The following is a 25,926-nucleotide window of genomic DNA, read 5'->3' on the forward strand; positions in this document are numbered from 1 at the left end:
CCTAAAGCAGTAAGGTGAGGCTTTCAAAAAATGGTTAAGAGACCATCTCTCTTCTCATCAAGATGATTAGTAGGAGCCAAAAAGTATGTCCTAACTGGAAGAAAAAAATCCCTGCCCTCCTGGAAAAAGAGGCGAGGAAAAAATATCTTTCCAAATATAGTGGCCAAAGGAACAAAACAGATCAAAAAAGTGGACTGTGTGTGCTAAAAATAAGAAGAGAGCTCCTGAACCTACTTATAGTTGTACCCTATAAATGATGCTTTATGGTCTAAAGCTACACTTAGTAACTAGACCAGTTTACCCTGGGCTCCAATGAAGTGTCCCAAACTATTTTTTTGGGGGGGAGGGGGGAGGGTAGGTAATATAATTGAGCGTATTCAAATATCTGCATCAGGACTCAGGACCTTCCTTTTGTCTGCATGTTACATTTCAGTTTGTCTGGCCAGGCTACAGGTCTATTGCTCTGGATGCATGCTAAGTATAAGTCACCACCATCCCTGCACCAGGCAATAGCAGGAACGAGCAAGTCAAATAAGAGATTTTGGGGTGGGAGGGATGCAAAAAGATAGGCAACAATAAAATATTCAACTTGAAGTGTGAAAGAGGTAACCAAACCCCAATGGACATGTATTTAAAGCAGCTTTTCATCTACTAGAACAAAAATACACTGCTCCATCTACACCCAATCACCTCCAAAGCCACCAAAATCCAGCCCCAGAATTCTCTGTGTCACACAAAAATTCACAAGTGTTTAGGTATAAAAGACACAAAGTAAGGGAGAATGTCATTTTATTTGGACTTTTGGGGGCCCAAGCCTTGTCCTAAAGATACTCCCATAGGAGTTCTGTGTCCTAAGTACTAACGTAAGGCAAAGTTGAATTGCTTCCTCTTTATTTTCATTTATGAAATCTGGTATCTCCCTAGAAAGTTATGGAAATTGGAATGAAACAATAGTGAAAAATGAAATAAATTAGTTTTTACACTTTTGTTCCAGTTTTAACTTCTATTAACTGAAGCATCTACCTGAAATGCAAAACACGTTTCTGTAGCCCTGAGTAATGACATTTCTTATGCACAAATCACTATAGACACAAACAATTGAGTTCAAGTTCAAAGTACATGAAGCCTTTTGCAAAAAATCTAAGCTGAATTTATTGAGTTCTACTATTTTTGCCAAAAATTATACTCCAGGATGTCTTCACTTTTCTTCACAGAGCCATGTCTTCTGCCCACCAGTATACTCTCTACCAGCACACAATGCATCTTCAAGCCTATGTTAAGACTCTACACTAACACAAAAGCGTGCATTAGAGGGAATTAAAACTAAGCAAAACCATCATACCTACAGGAGTGACTCATCCCTAAAATAGAACGCAAGGACGGACAGAAGTATGCAGTAAGGCAACCTGTTAAATTTGACTGTTGAGGACAAAACTAAACACAGCTGCATTAGCCACATTAAACAAATTTGGAAAAGACAGACTACTGACACTGTGCAAAACAGATGTTTCACTACAGCACTGCTGCAAAGCAAAGAATTTCTCATGCTATAATCTAAGCAGCTGCCATCCCCAACAGGCTTTTGCCCCCATTTAAGCAATTAGGGCAACAAAAATTAGTAGAGGCTATGAAGGTAGGTAGTGCTAGTTTTTGTGTTTTTACCTCCCAGTACTAAAAGAGAAGAGAAACACAGTTCACTGTAACACAGCAACAACTATATCAGCCAGAGTCCTGTAAAGCTGGATTCAAACCTCATGAAAATTAGCAACAGAATAGCTGGAATTGTGAAGAATCAACATAAAAACTGCAAGTGGGGCTGGGCTTCCTCCGCCAGAAAAGCACCTTTGATATAGCTGCCATGAAAAACCTCCAGCATTGTTGATGTTCATTTTAAGTAAGCTTTGGCTCATACAGACAAGTCTGACTTAAAGGACAAAATTGACAGCACCAAGGATTTGGACCATTGTAAAGAGAACAGGGCAAACTTCATAGATCTTTTAGGCAGCAGCTGGGCATCAGGCAACTACTGCTGTCATCATGTCCTGTCTGAACAGCTCTCAGAAAGCATTCCCATACCTCTAACTGAGCATCTGAAGTATCTGCCTGGAAAACCTGAGAATCAAGGCACTCTTGAGGCAACGCTTTAGAGGACAGTGGCTTTTATTGACTCCAGAACACTGCATTCTCCCTGCCAGCCAGCCATTACATACACACTTATCCAAAGACTTTAATATAGTGATAACCTAGTGAACTTCTACAATGCTCTGCAGAACTCTACCGTTATTGATAGAGAGTCAAAATGCTCATCTGTGAGTAAGCATCTAAAAACATCTTGGGGTACGCATGACAAGAACCAACGCAGCAACTAAGCAATCCCAAAAGATGGGCAACCCAGGCATTAGTCACTGTCATGCCACATCATCTTTTCACAAATATACAACCTCTTCAAAAGAAAGCAGTAATTACTTTAAAATCTGCAATGAGCACATCCACCAAGTTGCACTGCTGTCACTTCAAACTGGGGCCCCACAAGAAGTACGAAATTATCTAGGAAGGATTGGGGATTCCTGATTTGCAGATAGGGGGCAGAACCTCACACACCAAAACCATGCCCATTTCTTTAAAAAGGGAGACTATGGAAAGCTGATGCTCTAGTTTCGTATATACCACATGCCTGAGCCCCTGCAAATGACTTTTCTCTGCATTTTCTAAGATTTACGGGAAATTACTAAAGTGGATCATGCAGCTTGCAAAAGACACAGTGGCAAAATGACCTGGAGCAACAAATGCCAAAATCAATTATATACTTAATAAAGTACTTCTTCAGTGTTCAAAATGAATAGGAATTGGGCAGAATGGTTCACAGCAGTTGCATGTGAAATGGTTTCACAATAACTTAGAAACATCTCAAAGGCAAAGCATACAGGCAGTACAGTTCCAAAGAGACTTTTAACAATATATTTAAGTGGTAGAGGTAATATCCACTGTTCTAGCTGGAAATAGCTCTCAGTAAACTAGGTTAAAAAGCGTATCTGCTGTGAATGGACTGATGAACTCTGTGCAGTCAGAATTCTAAAGCTGCAAACTATAAAAGAAGCTGCAACATGGAAGAAGGTAAGTCTACTTCAAAACAAAACCAACTCAATTCGTATTTTTCTCTTCATCCTACTTTACAGGCTACATAAAGGATTGTGTGCTTCTTCTTGCCAGGATGGAAACATAGGAAGGTATTACTATCTCACGGCAATATTCTGAACCTGCTCAGAACATAAAAAGGAGATAGATGAAAAAAACACTAGTTTCAAATGTTTATTCTCTATATCTACCAATGTTCTAGTTTTTAGAAAAATGCAAATCTACAGGTGAAAGCCAACCATCAATGACTACATGGAGAATTCTCCCTCCTTATCTACCTTCCTTTAATTCAAGTAACCAAGGATTTTCACAAATTGTATCAAAAAAAGTTACCTATCATAGCAGCTGTTCACTCTGACAGGTAATCTTCCCAGTATTTTAAGCTTTCAGGAGACTACAGTTTACTCTGTATACAGAAGGTAGCTATCCATATTTCTACAGCAGTTTTCACCATATTAAGATTCACTTTGCTGTACATTCGTACTCCATTTCATTCATACCTGAATCATGAAGTCATTTTCTTCTTCTACTTCACAAATACACCGAACAATCTCAAAATCACTTTCTTCAACTTCTTCGTCAGGGTTAGTGGTTACATCAATATCCTGACTGCAGTCATCATCACTCCAAAGCAAGCTATCCGTTGATGATTCACTCAGGGTGTCTTCCTCTGTACAAGAAGTAGTCAGATAAAATCCAAACAAGAAGGTCAAATAACTCAAGATTTCCACTCTGAGTGTTGTGCACATCACTTCTAAAAGTGCCAGTTCACTCTGATTAAGAAACATCATAACAGTGGCTTACTGTTTATTGAATGTTACTACATAATGAAATCTTATATGCTCACTGATAGCTCCTTCAAAATACTCTGACTTAACAGTTTTTGTCACTAGAATTCTAATCTCAACATACAGTGCCTCAAAACAAAGGTAAAAAGTCTCTTTAGTCAAGTATAAAAAGCAATCAGATTTGTAACTTCAGTCAGGATTTTTCTTTGTTTTTAATACAGGCTGAGTTTTGCAATCTGTATAGAATTAAGATGGCACTTTCTGAAGTCTCTATAACAGAAACAGTGAAGAGTAACACCGAACTTAAACCTGGTTCAGAAATGATTACTTCTCCTTTAGATCCCTGTTTAGGGTACATTTATCAGTGCAGGAGCACTGCACTGCCCAAGCTCTCCTATAAGAATACTCCCCACACTTAAAACATCCAGGGGGAACCTCTGTGGATTCACTATCACTGTCAAAAAATACTTGCTGAACAACATGTACACCTTCATAATATTAATGTAATGTTTAATTACTTGGGAAGTAATTTAACATTTTTTACCTTCCATTCTTCTCATGCCTATTAATCACTCGACTAGACTATGGTCTCTGACTTGTACTGGGTAGTACTATTTTGATCATTTAGCCCCTAAAACAAGACTATGGAAAAACAGCAACAGGTTTGTGGTACTGACTAGATCTTTGAGACACCTCTGCTCTCAATACATTTCAAGGACTGCAAATTCAACACAGCAGTTGATCTTTGTGTTTAACATGGCACAAACTCTAAATGCATGTGCCAAGAATCAGTACCAAGAAGCTAAAGCTTTCTTGCTAAATTGAAAAATCATCTAGGAAGCTGTGAGAAGTCAGCAGAAAAACTCAATGTTTTCAATAGAGCTCGCAAGCTCAGGCTGTGTATAACAATTCTACAGTACAGCACTGGAAATATGATGCATTCATCCAGAACATTTCCTTCCTGAAATTAAAAACACACACCTGAAAGTTCATGAGACTGTTGTAGAATTTTCTATTAAAAGTTTTATTCCACCTGTGAGATACAGCATTTTTTCCAGAAGCTTGCTGGAGGCAAAAGGTTAATCATGCTGTACTTTCATATAATGCAAACGTTTCACTAATACTCATACCAAGTCTCATTTAACTTGGCGCCAAGCTGTATGTTCCACAGTCTGTATGCTCCAAATCACACAACTGACCACTGACCTACAGACTTGGCAAATGTTTTAACTCAAATTTGTGAACTTAACGTTAAAACATTATGAAGGCTGGAACACAGTAGCCACATTTTATGTGAGGAGTTATGAAATATTATGAAGAAATAAAAAATGGCTACTCAACAGCTTCTGATCATTATTAAGCTCAGAAAGCCCATTATTATACCCATGTAAAATCTGTACCTATACAATTACATGTAACCACATCCAGTGGTGTCTCAAACACAACACACATTCTGTATAAAATATGTATAACATCTATTTTTAACTCTGAATATATTCCTACTTCAAAGTAAACCTTAGGAAATAAGACTGAACGTAACTACTGAAGTCTGAACATTGTTACTATACAGTTAATGAGAAGCTGCAAAAGGTGCAAAGTGAGTTTCAACTCTGATATACGGGAAACAAATTCTTAAAAATTCTGTGGATGTAAAGCTAAAGCAAACAGTAAAAAAGCAGCAACATCTTGTTCCAGCATATGAACTTGGTTCAGCTTCTTCAGGTATGGGAATGGAAACGGAAACAGTCCTGCATAAGAACAGCCAAATTCGCTTCCTAAGTATCAGTTTATATGTATTTGCTACCATAATAGTACAGCTCGCACATTTACTGGTAATGAAATGCAGAACTAGCAAAAAAGAAGAGAGAATCATCTTACCATTTGTTTTTGATTTTCCTCTGTGCTGTCCAGAATCAGAACACTGCAGCAGTGTGCTTGGGTGGGCAGGCGATTTATTTGAAGAACTGTATTTTGTGACAACCATTTTTTCTGGAGAAAGCTCCTGTGAAACATCTGTGTTTTCTTCACTTCCAGAATATTCTGCAAAATTGTAAGAAGTGTTATTATTGAAAGCTTGTGATCAAGGAAAGACAGAAGAAAAAAAATAGCATCAGGCATGCACACAACAGGCATGTTTAATTTGCTGAGGTAATCTCCGCTTCAACATGCAAAGACTCTAGGAGTTCACTATGCTGCTGAAAAGACTTTTGTAAACTCTCTAGAGGAAATTTATTGTCCGACTCAAAAAACTCTTATGCACTGTGGCCATCCTGCACTACTAACATGGGTGAGAAAGGCTTAAAAGAGTAGTCACTTAAATTTAACTGTGCTTTAGAATAAGTACGTTTACAAACACATTTGCAATACAGGCATTCTACATGAACACTGTTAGCTGGAAGACCTCTCTCACACCTCATTATTATTCACAAAGTCATAACACATTCACTAATCTCAGACTACAAAATAGAAGCATCTTGTCTTTCCAAAGGATCATGTTTTGTATATGCACTAGGAAAAAAAAAGAAAAGCCCTGATTACGAGCATGTGGAGCAGCACCTGTACGAGTTCCTCTATGAAGGAACTTTTTGCCTTTGATTCTGTTATTTGTGTTCTTGACTGTATGCAAATTCATATTGTCTTCAATTATAAGCAGTGCAAATTGGGGATCAGGGGGAAATCTTCAAAGTTTAGCCTAGACTAAATGATCACCTCCACAAGGGCAACATCAAAACTCTGATGCAAAAACACAGGGCCAAAATAGCAAATAAATTCCATGGAACAGAAATTCAAGTAATCTACCCAGAACACAGGCAAAAGACAAAATGCTGATCTAGCTGTACTTGCCCACAGGCATTTCAGATTGTCCTGGTAAACAGCATGCTATTAGTAAAGAATGTATTTAAGAGGAAGAAAACCATTTCCAGCCCCAAGAATCACCGAGCTTCTTCGCAACTGAAGTTCGGGAATTGAGATTTTTCCAATACTAGCCTGACGCACATTAAAGAAGATTTGTCAATAGCAAAAGAGCTGCAAGTCTGAATTCAAGGATAAAAGCCTGTCTGGTATAATTTGTCCCCCAAAAGTTGTCCAATCATCACTGTTGATTATTACACAAGAAAAAACAAAATAGCCTGAGACACAGGCTGGGGCAGCAGTATGAGTATGTTGTCCTGATTTCACCTTGAAAACTATTTTCTCACCTACTTTTATTCCTACAGGAAGGGTATATTAACCCTTTCCTTCTCTGGTGAGATATTCAGAAACGTTTTCAATTTAAAAGTACTGCTAGGTGAAAACTAGGCATCATTGCCTACGATCTTCCAGGATTCAATGAATCCAGGATGTTCAGAATAACTACAGCAGAATTCACTAGCACTGTAAGAAATACAATTCTCTTTCAGATGTTTTGGTTAAAAATTAAAAATTACCAGCCCGTCACTTCAAAGGAAACCCATGTCAATGTCTTTGTAAAGATGCAGTTTCCTTGAAAAGTCCAAAAGCAGGAATCTGGACTTGTGATCCACACTGCTAAGTAAAGGTAACTCCAAAGCTAAGCCTCAGTTGAACGTGGGAATCTTTTCTCAGGATAGTTTGCACTTTGAATCTCACATATAAGCTCAGAATGGTTATTTGAGTCTTAACTTCCAAAAAAAAGTCAATTGATTCTGCAAGTTTTCTACATAGTTGAAAGTTTACAGATCACACAGGACAACAGTGAAATCGGACCATAATACTACCTCATATATTGGGAGCATCTGCTACACAGGGTTCTCGGTGACAAGTCGTGGGGATCTGCACCCTCTTTAACTCAGTAACAGTTACATAAAAGAAGCATATTTGTTAATGAAAAGCCAGACTTAAAGATTGCTTTTCAGTGGTGCCCAGTGACAGGACAAGGGGCATTCAAAAGTTGTCTGGACAAGGTCTTGGGCAACGTGCTCTAGATGACTCTGCTTGAACAAGGGGGTTGGATTAGTTGATCTCCAGAGGTCCCCCTCAACCATTCTGTGCTTCTGTGACGTCCATTCTGTGGTTAAACTTACTCTGTGCCATTAGAAGTACTATCATCAGCAGGCATCCAGCATCAGTAAAGCATCTCAGCTAAGAGGAAATTATCTTGCCAACCACAATTTAATCTTAACCACTTAACAAGATCAGAACTAACAGATTAGCTGCAGGAAATAGCCTTATCTGCAATGCCTACTCTTAGAGTTTGGAATTGGGTAACAAGCAAAACAAAATAATAAAGCCATTTTCCTCCAGAGAATGAAAAAAAGGGGGCTTTACCAGGCTTAATTTTCTTTTTCTTTTTTTTCTTTTTCTTTGACTTTGACCTTCCGTAGTCTTTGGATTTTCTCTCTTTGCTCTTCTCCTGTTCTTTACCTGCTGAAATAGGAAGACATTTCAATTTAAAGATATATGTAAATCTATTTATCTTCTAATTTTCTTTAAAACTTCTGGATAACACACTACCAAAAAGAAAACCAAAAAAACAAAAAATCCAAACCCAATTAATTGCAATGGTCTTTTTTGTTTAAGTGCTAATTTGAACATCCTGTAACTAAATTACAATAGTATGCAGGCAAAACCAACTGACATCAGCGGTCCTTTGCCCCACTTGATACTTACGTGGTAGGAGAGTTCCAGCCGTAAGAGATTATTTAAAAAAAAATACTGAGGGATTTCTTATCTGTGTCTTCTAAGCAGATAACTGAAATCTGGCTGAATTTCATTAGTGCTGTGACGTGAGCCTGACAAAAAACCCAAACCCCAGCCTCCCAAATGCTAGCCCAGTCCTTCAGTCATCAGGATGTTTTCTTTAATCTAAAATGAAGTAACATGAAAACAACAGTTTTAAGTTGGCAATACCTGTTATTCTCTCTCCATCTATTTCTCAGGAATAGAAAACATACATCTTCATCATTTTTGATTGATACAGCAATATTTTTAAAATCAAGTCCATCCTCAAAGCATGCTTCTAGAACATTTATCGCAAAGTATCACCTGACTGTCAGTTTATATGCCCAAACCCTTACTTTCCACCTCCTGTCACTTGCTTACAACTCGTCTTTCAGATTTAATTCCCTGCAGCTGAAATCCTAGATACTTGTACTGTACCTTAAAAAAAAATTATCCTGACTCAGCTAAGAATACGAGGTACAACCAAAAAATGCATTACCGTAGGAAGCCTTGCATCTGAGAAGGGCTTTTCACTTGGAGTGCGTAGCTGATTAAGCCACTCGCAATGCCATTTAAAAGGCTATTTCATTTTCTGATTATTAGCTTAAAGGTAACAATCTAGAGACACTATACTGTGACAAATCCCCTCCTACTCAAACCATCTAAAAACCCTAAATAATCTGTAACTGCTAATACATTCAGGAAACAAAATAGCAATACCTGCACATTTTCACTTTAACTTCCAACAATACACTATTCGTAACCTACTTGATTCAAAACCTGTGCCTCAAGACAGCTTCAGCTCTGTATCCCTCCTTCCTGTCCTTGTACATCTCCTGACACGTACAAAGAGAAACATAAATGGCAACGAGGCCTGCTAAAACTCTGCACTGCCAGCAGCCATATTAACTGCTGACACTGACTACAGCCTGCTTTACAAAATCACAAGTCCTTCAAAGGCAACACGAGCAATAGTCCAAGACCAACAGCCCCCCTCCCAAAAGAGGCAGTTGACTGAAGAAAAGGGGAGAGGGGAGAAGATAAATAATACATAAATATAATAATAATATATAAATAAAATAGATTCCTAGTCTCCCAGTGGGGGTAGGAGCCTCTGGATAAGGTTTTCTTCTTCGTGCTCAGATGCAGTGATACAAATAAGTTTTGGCATTTTATTCTTCCAGCAGAAGGGCAAATGGAGAATATTTGAGAACAACGTGGATGGGAAAATTTTGAATCTTTTCATTTTGCCTCCTTAGATCATCTGAGATATATCTGAGAGTGCAGAATATGCTACTGTAATCACTATAATATCAACCACTATCAAAATATCTGCCACAAACATGATAAAAACTTGCTTTTGTCAAATTTTAGTGTAACTGCAGAGTGTCATCAAAGCAATTTCCCCCGTTAAAAAAAAAAAAAAAAAAAGGCGAGAGAGCGAGAGAGAGAAAAAAAAAAAACACAGAGTATTACACAAAGCAGATCTTCCAAAAACTCCATACAGCAGCAGCTTTCTGTCCTCAGCTGTTTCTTGTGAACACCCTTAAGCCCAGTGAGTTCTCACCAAAAGGAGAGCAGACAAGGAAGCTGCCTGGTGAGGAGAGCCTCACTGATTCACGTGATCAAAGAGAAACTCCCTTACCCAATCCTACAAATGCATCACAATCGTGCCCGCTCACAACTACGCTTTTTAAAAAGGATTTTTTGCCAAAATCACGAAAAACCCAAGCCCTCATGTTTTTCTTGAACAGTGCAGAAAGACTAACGAGAATCAGGATGCAGACTCGGTTCCCTATTCCCCTTTAACCCCTTGCCAAAAAGTGGAAGTTTATTCTTATCTCTACGCCCCGCTCTCACTGTTTCAGACCAGCGAAAACATACCAATGGATCTCATTCGCATTTGTACCTTCCCACAAAGGAAGGTGGCTAGGGATGCCCAAGAAGCGTTGGCTGATTGCTTTGACCGACAGAACCATTAAGCGACAGATAAGAAAGATGATGTCCTTGAGAGATTCTCTAGAATAGAGATCATCTCTTTAATAACTACAGATGTTTTTTTTTACATTTTCCTCATCATCACGGCTCAAATTCTCACCAGCTATCTGAAGAAAAACAGTAATGTAGGAAGTAGTAATTAAAATCATGTTTATATATGTCTGTATGGCAGTTATCCTCCTATATTACATAGTCTCTGTAGTACAGTGTGACCCTGTTTACACTGAAGCACTGATACAGTCATCAGTCAAACTAATTCAAAGATTTCAGTAGCAAGGGATATCAACTACCAGAAAAGTAAAATGCTATTAAAAACATCAGAAGAGGTACAGAATCTAGGGGATAGAAACTAGGCCTTATTTTAATGCTGGTAGAACCATGGACAACTGAAGAACTGAGAGAATTAAGACACATGTATCAAGCAAAAGGGCAGGGAAAGATTCTTACCCATTTTATATATTTTAGTACTTTTTAAATCTTAAAAATACTATACACTATAACAGGTAAAATTAACACTGAACCAATTATAGCAAGAAAATTTAAAATTCACTACATTGATTCTTCATTTGAAACAATTGTAAAGAAACAGTGAAAAGCATGCCTTAAAATTTTATATTGTACAGTCATGAAAAATTGAAGTCTCTGAAAGAAGCAGAATGCTTTGTATCAATGCAGACAGGCTCCTTACAATGCTTAAGACTTTCCAAGAGCTCATTGAAAACTAAGAAGGCCTACCATTTTCAACTCTTTCTTTTTCTTGAGGTTTCCGGAGCACCTTCTCTATGTGCTTCTCCTTGGTTTGTTCTCTAACAGAATGTCGATGATTATTTAATGCATTTACAGAAGGAGTTGAAGTTCTTCTCTTTTCTATTTTTTCATCTCTATATGGGGTACGTCTTAAGGCTATGTGTAGAGGAGCATCTACAAAGAGAATACAGATGAGGTCCAAACTTTAGATACTTTCAAAATGTAAGACTACTTTGCCAGCAGCAGTTCTTGTTGCCTGTATGGAGTGCCTCTGAGGAGATATACTGCTCAATTCAAAATCCCAGCAACTTGACCATGGAAAAGTTTAAGCAATAGCAGATTTGAAGATCATCTAAAATCCTTTTTAAAATAAATAAATAAACAAACACACACAAAAGAGGATATAAACGCACTCCCCAGAAACTTTGTTCCTCCGGACATAATGTAGGTTTCACATAAGAGGAAAAGAGAAACAGTTCAGTTTGGCAGAAACACGTTCAGACTTTCTTATTTTATAAATCAACAGAGCCTAGTTTCTTTTTTCTTAACTAGTGAGCAGAAACCACAGCCTGTTCTCAGAAGTGCGCTTTTAATGAAGCTAATTCAAGTGGCCTACAGCAGCCCTGGACATTTAAGGAAAGGCAGGTTTTCAAATGCATACAGATGAAACAACACTTCTTCAACTCAGATTGAGATACAAGAGTTCAGGATTATTAGCTATTTTTTTTTAAATTATGCAATACACAGACCTAGCTTCATCTGAGACACTATTTACCATCTAACTAAAGTTAAGCCAAATAATTATCAACTTCTTAAAATGGTCTTAAAGCAGCTAGCAACTCTTTCCCATATCATTACTCCTGGACAGGGGAAAACACAGCTAAAGGCGACAGAAGCTAAGGTTGCATGATATGTAGGACAGCCAGACTAAATGGGGGAAGAACCTTGCCATTCTGGAATATGGCATCAAGTATCTTGGTTAATCAGACCCAAAAGCCAAGCTGACATCTTCCAATTTTCAGTAAGTTCAGTTGATACTAAAGGCCACTGAAAAGACTTTTCCCCTGTCTGAAGACCTAAGTACTCACAGAATTTTCATTTGGACACCTCTAACTGCAACACCCTGAGCAGCAGCTAAAGACAACTGAAAACAGAAGGAAAGAGTCCTAGACAGCATAGTTCAGGCAAGAAATGGAATCACGTGCTCTGGCCTAACAAAAATTTCAAGCTGAAATTTCAAGGTGTCTCAGTAGTGAACTTTTAGAACCAAGAGAATCTCTCCAGGCAAAAGAAGCTCAAAAATCCAGAAATCTAAAGGCCACCAGATAATTTTCTCCCTAGTTCTCTCCCACTCGAGTTCTACCAGAACCTTGGGAAAAGAAAATGAGCCCTTCATAATGATTTTAGTAACTGACTGGTTGCCCCTAGTCACTTGCCCCAGTGCTTTTCAGCAGCCACAGTAGGAGAGAGAATTTTTACCAAAGTCTATTTCCACAGAAATGAGCCTCTCTGATGAAGGTAGTTTTTTTCCAGTCAGCCAACTCATTGCAGCCACACTGTGTCAACATCTCTATTGGTTATCTTTTCCTTTGAATAAATAGAAAGTTTTTAGCATCACAAATGTGGCTTCATAGGCTGGTTTTCTTCCCTTAAAGTCTTTAAAACCCAGAAAGTCATTTTATGTACTCTTAGCCGTGAGAATTAGTTTGGTGAGCTGGCTGAAAACTGAGCTCTGTTTGAAGACATTCTCTTGAAGTATCCATCTGATAGACCTCTGATCACCTGCAAATAGGTAGGAATATTATCACATGAGAATTCAATCCAGTAACCTAGGTTTATGCATTAAGCTATTGCTTTGCAAGAGTTTCTCCAAAAAAAAAAAAAAAAAAAAAAAAAAAGTCAAACATACAACCAATGTCATATCCAGAGACTGGAAACCTAATCTTAATCTGAAGGTTTGACCTGTCAAAGCCTTTCACTGTCTTCCTAAAAGACGTTGTAGGACCTAGCAAAATCCACGTGGAAAAACAAAACACGAGCTGAATCCCAGTTTGATTTCTCATTTATTCCTGTATCACGACATGTAGGGAAGCAACTTCTCTGCTGAGCATTAAGTTACACTTCTGTGCAAGTTCCCAGAGGTGGATATGAATATATTCCATCTTGTAGGCCCCAATCTGAACTCTGTAATCAGTCCAAATGAAAGGACAACACTTCTTAGTAGCACTGGCTGATGACAATCATCATCTCCTTGTCTGAAGTAGTTCTTGTAAGTCCACCTCACTGAGGTTTGGAAGCTAACATTTTGAAGACTGAGCCAAAAAAAATAGGTGAAAGAATAACTATATTCTGAATTGTAGCAAATTAAGCACATTGGGAAAGTTCTTTATTTAATTCAAGAAAGCCGAAAGACTTAAATAGCAAGATTTCTCTACTGAGAACATTCAAAACCTGAACGTACTCCTTCGTTAGATACCATAAGGCTTTTCCTTTTCAGCAGGACCAGCTCCTGTCCCTGCAGGAAGAAGCAAACAGAGTTGTGGGGGTTTCTTTGTTTTTACAGGGGGAGTTTATTTTTTGAGCTTGTCTCTGGACTTCCAAGATCAGTGTATTGAACAATTATCAGTTCAAACTGAGACAAAACATCTTCCCACGGTACATGAGAAATTGTAAACTAAGATTTAAGTAATACATAACAAGCTTGGGAACACTAATGTCCCATCGAACTTTCTGGTGAAGTAAAAACTTCTGTGGCAGTAAAGAGTGAGAACTCATATGGACTAGTCAAAAAAACTCTCTCAGTTATCTACCATTCTGCCTGTTGTAACTTCCAAAACCAAGAACTCCTCAGGGAATCTAATAATTGCACTAAAAAGAAATCCATACAAATCAAACAACCTTTATTTAGGCCTCCTAACTTTTGCCTCTCCCCAGTTAATGTCATAAACTAATGTTTGATTTAATGAAATTTAATGAAGTCAGAACCCCGTGGCCACCTTGATTGTGCTGATCTGCCACAGAGCACAAGACATCAGGATTTTGCACATATAGTCTCTTGATATAACAAAACCATACTTTGCAGCCATTAGGCTTCTTAGCTTTGCAAGATTGAAGTTTAAGGAGTGGTTTTTTTTGTTTTTTATTTTGTTTTTTTTAATCAAAAATATGTTGCATCTTTCACGACACTGATTTTTCAACCACCATTAACATTTTCTTACAGAGTTGAAAGGTACTCTATCATATGCCAGATGTATTTTATTTGGTAACTGACAAACAATAATCTTGAGAGATGTTAAGTTTTGAAATATTTTTTGTACCATTGACAGGAAAGTTTAGAGGATCTAAGAGATCACTGAGCATTCAAGTATTTTTCAGGAGTTGAGACTGAATTTAAAAGGAAGATGAGATTAAAAAACTGGAAAATTATTCATTCTAAACTTTGGAGGAAATGCAAAAAGTTCAAACTTGCTCCCTGTACATTCATACTGTCTCCTCTCAATACAACCCTTTCAAATAATTCTGTGAAAATGACAGGGCTATTTATAAGTTAGACACATGCCACCTCCCAAAAAAGGGAAAACAATGACTTAACAACCAAAACCGATCATCAGTATTTTGGTACATGCCATTTCAACTTGCAAATTCCCCAAACTCTGACTTTCTACGTTAGCACTACCTATGGAGGGGGCACACTGCTTTTATCCTTATTCCCTAGGCCAACCTTCGTTCTCTTCTGTTTCCTCTCAAATTACCGAGCTCCCGATTTTGTAGAGTTTCGAGAAAAGCAGACACAGAGCACACAACATTTGCATGGATGACAGTCTGAACTTTCGGCACTGCTGTGACTAACTTCTCTTGCAATTACTTCTCTAAGCAAGCATTCTACCGAGACTCCCAGGAAACAAGTCCAGTCTGTACCGGACGTCTGTGCTGAAGAGCAAAAAAACTAGCCTCAAGAACTCCTACTAGGAGCTTCAGCAACTACACAACTTTTCCTAAAGCCTGCCTATGTATCCCATGAAGACACTTGCAGCTGTTTAACTGAGATATTCCTGAGACAGGACAAAATCTGGTTACCAAATCTATCTCAGTCAAAATCTAGATAGATATTAGTACCTTTTAATCTCCCAATGTGAACTGATCATAAGAATCATACAAGTCTCCTCAAAAAGAAAGCAAAATTCCTCCCGACACCCAGGGCACAGAAAAGTCTCACTGTTTTTAAATCAATGATGTTAGGATGAAACAGCAGATTAATTTCTGGCTCAGATGAAGCTAAATATCATGAACAGGAACGTGACACATGATCAAAATAAATAAATAAAAGCTTGCCTAAGTAAAATGTGGTAAGACAACTCAACTGTTGCACCTTTGCAACAAAGATTGTCTTCACAGAAAGACTGAGAAGACAACAGTGGAGACACTTGTGTCTCCTGGACACACAAGCACTAGGAGAACACTCCTTCCCATGTGGAAACAAGATCCTTACCAGAAGATAATTCTGGCTCAACTCCAGAAAATAAGTCTTTTTCCTGGACATCTCAACTGACAATCCAAGCATCAGAAGCCTCACTCTATACTCTGCCATAAACAGCACATTTGACCAGATGGTAGTGTGAAATGCTCTCTACTGATAATATCCTGAAGCAGAGAAAAACAAACTTGTTCCTTAACTGCTCATAGCCACCTTCTATACATTGTGAGGTCTGATTTTCCAAAGCTCAGGAAAGCATCCTCTGCCATATGAAGAGCCATTCCAGAAGCAGTGATAATACTGTAGTAATCCTGACTTACAGCTACTGAACTTGACACTGTCGTCCTCCACAACCAAAACACAGCATCTTGAGATAAGGCACAAATATGACTGGCAAGCTCTGCAGAACATTGACACTGAGGACATTAATGCTGATCTTCGCCTATTCAGAAAGTAGGATCTCTGTGTCTGTAGGTCAACTATGCACATTCTCCCTCTTAGCAAAGAGGCATCTATCAGTCTCCTCGTTTACATATATTCCTGCTACTAGGACACTTCAGCTATAATATGCCATATTAATGCTGAGTAGACAGTTTTCTAATGACTACAAAAATTCACATATAAAAATTTATATCTGACAGAAGACATGTTTCTTCTTTAAGTACCTTTTGTGATCTCCTCAGAAGCAGGGGACAGAATTTCTACAGTCTCTAAACTACATATCCCAGAGGTACTGTTTTTCTTCCTTGCAGCATGGAGAAGGACAGACCTAAAGCAGGTAGTATCTTGCCAGTCTAAGGCTGCCATTATATACTCACATGCCAAAACCAGTCCAATGCTGCAAGACATTTTTGAATTCTCAAAATCAGTTCTAACTTTAATTAGAGCAAGACTCCTCAGAAGAATTGAGCTATGTCCGAGAGCGCAAATATATCAATTGATGAAGTACCTGCCATTACAACAGTTACTTGAAGGCCAGTAGCAACTCTGTCAGCGTTACTGAATGGTTATTAACGCAAGGTACATCAACTACCTTAGCAAACGTTTTGATGGGATTCCTGCACACACCCCTACTTGTCACTGTCCACATTTGATCAGATTATGATTTTCTGAGGAATCTTCAGCATCTATAAAGTATGAGGCCTCAACAAGGTTTGAGGTAAGCTGCATCATCTGTTCAAACACTGAAGTCAGCCACAAGGTCTTTGACTTTCAAATTTTAGAAAAGTGGTTCAACCCACACTTATCATGGCCAGATGCAGAGGACACGAACTAAATTTTGTTGAATCTCCAAATTAAAAGATTTTACTAAATTGAGGAAGTGAAAACCACCAATTCCAATAATGCAAACTCAAGAAAGAGTCATACTTTAGATGTTCACCGAGTTATGAGAAGTAGCTAGAGAGAATAAAATGAAGAAGCTTTACAGCTATTCCATGCTTCATGCCCTTGGAAAGGTCTAACTCAAGACCACAACAAGCATTACTATTAAAAACATTCCTAGGCAGGCACTTCACATACAATAGGATGGAGCGATATATCTAAAGAAAAGTCATCTTTACAGAAAATTATTTAGAGTAAGTGTTTGTAGGGCAGTCAGGGCAAGGGAAAACATACTTAAACTAAGTGATTGTGCAGACAAAACAAGGGCCACAGAAAGAAAAAACCTGTTTTATTGTTAGCATGTTAATGCAAACTGTGGGAATACTCCTTTCTTTCACTACAACACCAAGTTAACTTTGCTAAAAATTTTAAGGGAGAGCTTAGTCACACAATTTTCAGGTGATCAATTTGAGATAACATCTTAATATGAATTGTCGAAAACCTGAAAAACTCCTTGCTGTAAGACGCACTTGAGAAGCCATCTGCAGCTTATCTTCAAAAAATTGTTTTAAGCTCATGGATCCACATCTATACAGATCATGATTCTCCTCTTAAACAGAGAGGGTGCAGATGGCCCTATAATGCACTTGTTGTGGTGCAAAGCAACCTAAGAGTTAAGAGTAGAAGTGCCTGCATCTTCTGCTTCCCAAGAGGACACAAAATCAATTCCCTTATTCTTTACAGAACACAGGTCTGTTAGGAAAGGCCAAAAAGCAGCAATCTTCATGGAGATTAGTACTGCCAAACTGGGTATGGGAGAAAAGACAATAAAAGTGCTGTTTCATCATAATGGTATTCTGCTTAAAGTATTCCTCCACAAATTAGGGAAAGAAGGTACTGCCTACTGGATAGATGCAGGCATTTAAGTCTGCAGCACTCTATTCAGACAAGTAAGGGATCTCTAAACTACAAACTAAGCGATGGTAATTCCTTTCCCCTCTCTTCATTAAAAAAAATAATAACAATAAAATAAAAAAATAGAATTTAGGAAGACGCAAGTCAAATTTATCATTGCTAAAGATAGAGACTGCCTTGGAAACAGAAGAGAGACAGGGCAAATTGGTTCCAAACGAACCCTGGTAGCTCAAAGTGTTGAGGGCAATAGTAAGTGGTAAAATTTGTAACTGTTCATATACTGCATCTTCAGAGTCTCCACTCTAGGACAGGGTAACTATATCTCAATTTCTGTTCCTTCTTGCCTGTCATAACACAGTCAATGAAGACCACTTACAACTACTTCTCTCCAATCTCTCAGAACTTTATTTTCAAATAGTTAAAAAAAAAAGTTCAAATTTTCAGTGCTGCATAATTTCCTACAACTTTAGGAAAACCAAGTGTTTGCATTTTAGGTCTGGTCAATAGTGCCCTTCTCGCACTTTTTTTATTTTTTTTTAATGTAGAAGAAGCAGTAGAGTTCTAAAACTCCAAAACAAACTTGCGAGATAAGAGACTTAAGCCAGAGTATCTCCAAGTTTTTTTTTTTTTTTTTTTTTTTTTTTTTTTTTTTCTGGGGGTGGGGGGAGGAAGACTCATTTCTACTCTCTTGTCATTTGGAAATTTCTGCTAACTTTTCTTAAGCACTGAAATGTACCTTGTAGCAAAATATTTTAATAGACGTCTGCATAAAAACACATAATGCTTTTATTATGTACAAGTTGAACAGGACTATTTTTTTGTCTGAATCACAAAAAATTGCAAATATAAAAAGTAAACCCAACATGTACCATACTTTATTATGTATTTGAAAGCCTGTACTCTTACTAAGCAGTATACCCTGAAATATCTTTTTAAAAAGCTAACACAAAAATGCCCAGTAAGCATGGACAGAAATAGCTCTTAACATCAAAGATGCATGATTAACAGTGATTTACAATGACATCACCTTTCCTCATCACAGAAAACCTTACACTAGCTCCACAACAGCAGGCTTTGACAACAAAGGCAACCTGCAAACCTTATGGTCCACCTTCCCCCCTCAATTCACTGTTTGATGGCTTTCAGTACAACCAAGGGCCTGTTTGCAGGGGTACGCAACAACGTACAGCACTGAAACAGTCCAAGTTAAAAGCAACCATTCACAAATTGGGGAAGAAAGGCAGTGGGAGGAAAGCATACAAGGAAATGCAATTACAACTCAACACCATAAACAGTTACCTGCCAATGCAGTCAAGGTGATGACGTCAAATCAGTAGTGTGCACTTGGGGAAAAGGGTAGATGAAAGGGTCAAGATCTTGAATCACTAGTCAGTTCATACAAGACTGAATCACAGGAAAATAAATTCTCAAACTGAAATAATTAAGCAGTGTCACAAAAAGCAGATTAGAAATCTGTTAAGGAAAAGTATATAACAGGCAAGAAGCCTATTTTGATCACTGCACAGCATTAACAGCCATTCTTCGTAAACCTGCCGGGCTCAGGTGAGTTCCCCTGTGCAGTACTTAAATTTCATTTAAGCTGCATGCAAAGTACACTGCACACAAGTTCACACATCCTGACACATTTAAAGAAAATATGCCTCTGCTTAACCAAATTTTAGGCATTTGCACTACTTAAAAGTTATAGAGGTGTCTGGTATATAGAAGTTTACATGCAGTAGTAGGATACTAAGTTATTCTATCCTGTTAGAAACAGGCAGGAGCATCTCAAACGAAAAGCAGTATTTGTTGGACAGGTTAGGAAGAGATCAGACATGAAGCAAAGTAAGGTTAGATATATTTTACTATACTGACCTACAGTGCAGTGAATGACTTACAAGATTTTGAAGTTCCTAAGTAATTACATAGAATATTAATGAAAGATCAAACGCAAACACATTAAGAAAAAAAAAGAAGGGGGAGGAATTCAGCAAAGAAGCAGTTAGATTTTGTAAAATGGGCTCAGTTAGAAGAGAAAAGAGGTGTGACAACTCATATGGAGCTCCAGTACAAAACAAACAAACAAAAAACAAAAACTAGTCCACAGGACCAAAGTATGGATATGAGTTACCAGCAACGATGCTTAGTTCACAAGTAAGTCCACATTGTCACCCGGATGTTATTAAGACACCAAGAAAGAATGCACTTCAGAGAATAAAACTGAGAAGTTAACCAACATGATTTTGAAGGTTGCAAAGCAGATAAACTTAAGAATTTTTTTTTTTTTTTAAATAAACCATTGAGATTTTTTTTCCTCTACCCTTTAGTTGCATGAGGCTCTTTCAACAAATTGCTACTGCTGTACTTGATAATACTAGGGGTTTTTTTTGTTTTTTTTTTCTCTCCGAACAGAGGTTCAGCAACAAGAACTGTTGGTACTAGATTTCTAACTGAATATCACTGAAATCAAACCATGAAATGTGAAGACCAAGTAAGAAATAAGACAGAAATGGAGTTACCCAGATAGATTATTTAAATGACTTCCTCTGTCCTTTTTCTATACTAACAGTACTATTTAGGTTTAACACTGAAGTTGTTAAAAGGGTGTAAGAGAAGCTGCATAGTCAGTCCAATACAGAACACGATTTGTATTTCTAGACAATGGAATCTCTCAAATTTTACCTTTTCTAAAACAATGTTTAAACATATCATTATGTTTTTCCTTCTCTGTGAAGAAGTATGGAAGATACATGGAAGAAATATGGAAGATGGAGCCCTAGAGAGACTCCTTTCCCTAACATGCATCAGAAGAGAATTGATCGCTGCTCTTTCTGTTGCTCCTACCTACTGATGTTTAAAAAATGAACAGATCAGCAACATACTTACACATTGAACCAGTCGCAGTCCGTCCTCTTTTTGATCTTTCTTGATTAGCTCTTTCAGAAGCCAAAGAACCTCTGGTTTGAATATTTCTTTTTACTGGGTTCTGCTGTGATTCTGTAGCCTTCTCCACTCCATGAAAATATTTCATGTGATAATGCAATAACTTGGCTTTGCGGAAGGATTTTGAACAGTCCAAGAACTTGCATCTAAACTTGTGATCTTGATCAACAGTTGCAGCTTTTGATGCAAGAAAATCTGCTCTCCTAAAAGGTTTTGTTACTGTAAGAACAAAACAGATAAATTCCCCCATGCATTTGCTATATTTATCAAATGGTTACCTAAACTTAAAAAAAAATAAATAAAATAAAGAAACAGACAGGCATTAAAACATAAGTTAGCTACGAAATTCTAAAAATAAAATTCTAATGCTATATCTACCTTTAAGGTAAATAGCTCAGGTACAGGAAAACCCTGTCCTAGTATACTACTGCAAAATTTTTGCTGAGATGTCAGTGTTTCTTGATATGTTTCGTATGAATGAGTTACTATCAAAAGACAACATTTTGCTTTGTCAAGCTTTCTGACCAACATCCAACATGACCAGCTATAGTGCTACCCCATAGTACTGAGACTGTGAATTACATAAAGATTTGTACTTCAGTCTATACATTGACTGAAGATTATATTCTATTAAGTATTTTTAACTATTTACATCTTTGATGAGAACATTTTTCAAGAAAACCAGCTTTGCTCCTTTGCTTATAACTATTTTATTATCTGCTTTCTGGATGCCTTGTCCCATTATTAAAGGCTGATTACTTCAAGAATAATGGACTATTAGACAAGTATGTCAGAACTACCTTTTCCAAATAAAATTAAAATCAATTGCAATTTTCAAGTAGCAATAAAAGAGGAAAATTAAGCAAAAGGAAAATTGCTTGCAACTGTTAAACCTCATAGGAGAGATTTTGTAATTAGGTAGTTTCTGAACAAAAGTGGCAAAAACATCTTCAGACTCAAATGGAACAAAGTTAAAGCATTTATTTTAGAGTATTGCAGTGCAAGCCAGCACAATACCTAAACTTGATCTGGTAAGTTCCCATTCCCTCTTCCAGCATTTCCACAACTTTTATTTGTGTTTTTGCTAAGAAATACACAAAAGAAACATTTTGACCTAGGAGTAAATCAGATACTATTGTCGCCAGTATCTATAGCTGATGCAACTGGGGAGAGGCCTAAGTTTGAAAACACAGATATATCCCAATTATAAGAGAGATCTAGACAATTACCCATCACTAATACACACTCAGCTTACCCTACATTCCTCCAAAATAAATAAATTACCAGAGAAAAACAGAGTCATATGAAAGGTTCCAAGTATTATCTTTTTATTTGCTCTGCCAGAACTAAAGTGTTATCTTCAGTTTTATGAGCATTATCAAAATTGGAGGATTAAAAAAGAGAAAGCATTTAATGGAAAGACCCAGACTTAGCAACATCGATGCAAAACTGAAAGTATGTGGCACATTAATGAAAAGTAGATATTAAATTAGGAGTAGCTGTAAACAAAGAACAGAAAAGGACCCAGAAACATTACAAACAATTGCAGCAGAGATTTTCTGCAAGTTTATATATGTAGGAATAGAATAAATGTGAGAGTTAAAGACAGTGTCAAGACAATTTCGGTTTAAGATCACGGGACAGCTTGTTCAGAAATTTTTAGCACATAGCAACAAAATTGGTAAATTCTATTGAGATGCATATTCAAAGGTAGTGTCATAGAGAAGTAAAGCATTCTAACAAACTGTACCCAAAGTAGTTTCTTTAACTACTATGTTAAAGAAACAAAACTAAGTCACTCAAAGAGCAAAAAAAAAAAAAAAAAAAAAAAAACTAAACACCCCCCCCCCCCAAAAAAAAAGTAAAGTTATTACAGAAGCTGATATACACCGAAGGATGCAGAGGCCGTATTATGCACACCAGGCTGGTTAAAAGACTATCTGCAGTTACGTTTGAGAAAAAAATCTAAAAATGAAGACATTGCTTTGGGTGGCTCACAGGTATAATGACAGGGAAAAAAGGGAGGAGGTTTTGGTACCACTGTATTAAGAGCATACTAACAGGGAACCTGCTTCAAGCAATTTTGGTAATAAGATTGCAACAACCCTAGATGACTGAATCATGCTAGCAAAATGACAATCCACTAATACCAAATATAAGTATATGTACATCATCGAAAATTAGGTCATAAAGAAAGAAATATTTCAGAAATGGTCAATGAAGTGGTTTGTTGGTTTAACGTAAGCCGGTGCGGAAAGGTACTCTTGACCCTAATGCTAAAAACCAGAACTCCTGACAATGAAAGAGAATTTGTTTCAATTTACTAGTAATATGAAGATGAAAAAACATTCTTCAGCTGCAGCAAAAAGGGGCAACAGGGTCTGAAGATTTATTACACAAATATAAAGATGACAAGGGAAACTATTATACCATGATACAACTGTCAGGATGAGGCCTTGTCATGAGTTCTGTATCCAAGCTCCAAGCATTTTCCTTCCATTGGGATGGACAAATCCTTGAGAAGACACAGGGAATAGCTTCTAACTGATCAGCTAAAAGTTAGGAGAGTACAGGACTGAATGAGCTAGAGTTTAGAAACCAAGAGGAAACAAAGACATAGGGAAGGGGGAAGTAGAGAGGAGGAAAACTTACTGCAACATCCAAAGGAAGTTATTCAGATTAGAGTCATAAAAACACAATCACCCAAGGTTCAGAACAAGACAAATTGTTACCATTACAACCACATTTGGGGGGGTGTTTTCCTTCTCTACAAGTAACACAATAGAATTCCCTGCTGCCAGGAAATCGCACAAAGCTGATGTGCAACTCTACCACCCCAAAGCAGCTCTGAAGTGCATGAACATCCACCAAAACATGCTCTGTGGCCAACTAGTTAAAGACTTTTAAAGGCAAAACTTGCATGCAATTTTTGCTCACCAAACACGGTACTAAAAACTACCAATTTCTATGGAAAGTAAGTATTTTTTGCTTTATTGTTACACAGTTTCAAATTTTCAGGCACTCTGCCTTTTCAGAGGAGCTAGCTGGGCAAGCCGAACATACCATGTTTTCTCTGAGTACTGACATAAGCTACTGATAGAGCTACCATCTACTATTTCTTGAACACTCATAGCCAAGATTTAAAATCCTTGCCTTGCATACAATTAACTTACAATACTGATCACACAGACGCAAGGTCAACAACAGCATCTCCTTTAACTTTCGCTGCCAACCATTCTCTCCAATTCAATAACCTATTCCCACTTTATTGCTCTATGTAATGCAAAGGACAAGCCCCTGGGTAAGACTACATTTAACATCAACATGTCACAACACAGAAGATTGGTTATAACCATCTCTTGGGGATTCGCAGAGTACTGATTTCTTTTTTTCTTTTTTAGAAATTATTTTTTAATTTTATTCTTGCTGCAACTAACATGTTCCTCAGAGGCATAAAAACTTGATTTAAAGTCTGCCAGTCCTGAGGCACCCTCTGTAACACACTAAGCCATTCCAGAATGCAAATAGTGCACTCAGTTCTTTGCACTTCCTTCCTCCCCCAAATAAAAGTTTGTCCTGCTTCAGTTTCAAGCCTTTAGACTTTGTTATGCAGCTTATTTTCTGCTCTCCACAGAAGCATTAGTAGATTAAATTATTCCTTCACCTCTTACTAAACAAGACGCAGTCTCTCACTACAATATATCCATTCCAGCGCACCCATCCATATTATTTTCAAAACTCTTATTTGTTACCACCATCTTTCCTGAACTGCCAACTTAAATAAAGTAAAATAAAATAAAATGTATTCTGGAAGCCACTGCACCATTCTGCACAGTGATGAAAAAAGCTCCTAGATGACGTTTTCATCTATTCAAAGAAATGCAAAGTTGGCCTGTGGGGCCTAATGCTACCTGTTCAGAGTCTGTCCCAGCATCCTAAAAAAGCATTTTGGAGCCAGTGCTTGCTTTGGAATACATGTATTTCCAGAACAGTTCACGTTTTAAACACAACCTTATAGCGTGCCCAAGTGACACTCCTTACACCTTATCCTTTGGATCACACCACACTGCTAGCAAGGCTAGCTTCCTCATGAATCACCTATTTCTTTGGGTTTATCTCATCTGAAAATTTCAATTTAGTTGTTTTTCCTCAGCTCAGCAAGTGTTTCTGTTCATCATTTTAGCAACCAATGTTGCTTTCTTAGTTTTCCAAAACCTCAGTCTTTCAAGACTTAACCTGTGAAATGAAAAAAAAACCATCCGGTCTAACTGATCTCCTCAAACTATTTTAGATAAGAACAACATTCAAGCATCTCAATTGCATCCAAAATCCACTGAACTACAAGAAGTAGATACATGCTGTAAAACAACAACAAAACAAACAGAAGCTCATGCATTTTCAATAATCCTAACTGTTCAAAGTTCCGATCTTTGGGCTTGAAAGATTATTTGATGTTTTAAGAAATACTCAAGACACTAATTTGATTAATTCTTCACCTGCCATTTTCTCCCTGTGCTGGCACTGAATTTGTAACTGCTCCAACCTCTATGCGCCTTTCAGAAAGGGCTGGTAGCTGAGCAGATTTGAAGCCTTTATCTGCACACCAAGAGTTATAACTGATTTCTTCCCATTCGCACTAGTAGCAGTATGTTTTTCTCAGAACTTTACGTAAAGAGCTATAAAACATTATTTGTAGATCGTGGTCACTAGTCATAAGAACTTTTAAGTTAGCAAAGTAGGATGGGGCATCACTACATCTTCAGGCTCAAGAATAACTTTCATGATACCTTGAAGGAATCGAAGCCCACCTAGGTAAGCTGCAGGATATGCAGCTGTTCCCTAAAATAGGGCATAAGGGCTTTCTGCTTCTCCTTACCGAAACTCAAAGCCAAAAGCGACAAAATTAGAAAACCACATTGTAAG

At 37.6% G+C, this 25,926-nt stretch overlaps 1 protein-coding gene across 12 annotated transcripts in view; it reads right to left on the reverse strand.

Annotated features, from left to right (window-relative positions):
* Positions 1 to 25,926, reverse strand: part of PHF20 (PHD finger protein 20) — a 73,828-nt gene that overhangs the window by 14,605 nt on the left and 33,297 nt on the right. For 7 of the 12 annotated variants that reach the window (XM_062588958.1, XM_062588963.1, XM_062588956.1 and 4 more), the window contains 5 exons: positions 20,947 to 21,222; positions 11,337 to 11,522; positions 8,211 to 8,309; positions 5,802 to 5,963; positions 3,636 to 3,805 (listed from right to left, as the gene is read on the reverse strand). In XM_062588958.1, the coding sequence (XP_062444942.1) occupies positions 3,636 to 3,805; positions 5,802 to 5,963; positions 8,211 to 8,309; positions 11,337 to 11,522; positions 20,947 to 21,222 (893 nt within the window). The remainder of the gene's footprint in view (positions 1 to 3,635; positions 3,806 to 5,801; positions 5,964 to 8,210; positions 8,310 to 11,336; positions 11,523 to 20,946; positions 21,223 to 25,926) is intronic. The other 5 variants (XM_062588962.1, XM_062588966.1, XM_062588964.1 and 2 more) reach the window with 5 other exon arrangements.

Source organism: Rhea pennata, chromosome 16 (assembly GCF_028389875.1).
Source record: "Rhea pennata isolate bPtePen1 chromosome 16, bPtePen1.pri, whole genome shotgun sequence".
NCBI classification, from domain to species: Eukaryota; Metazoa; Chordata; class Aves; order Rheiformes; family Rheidae; genus Rhea; species Rhea pennata.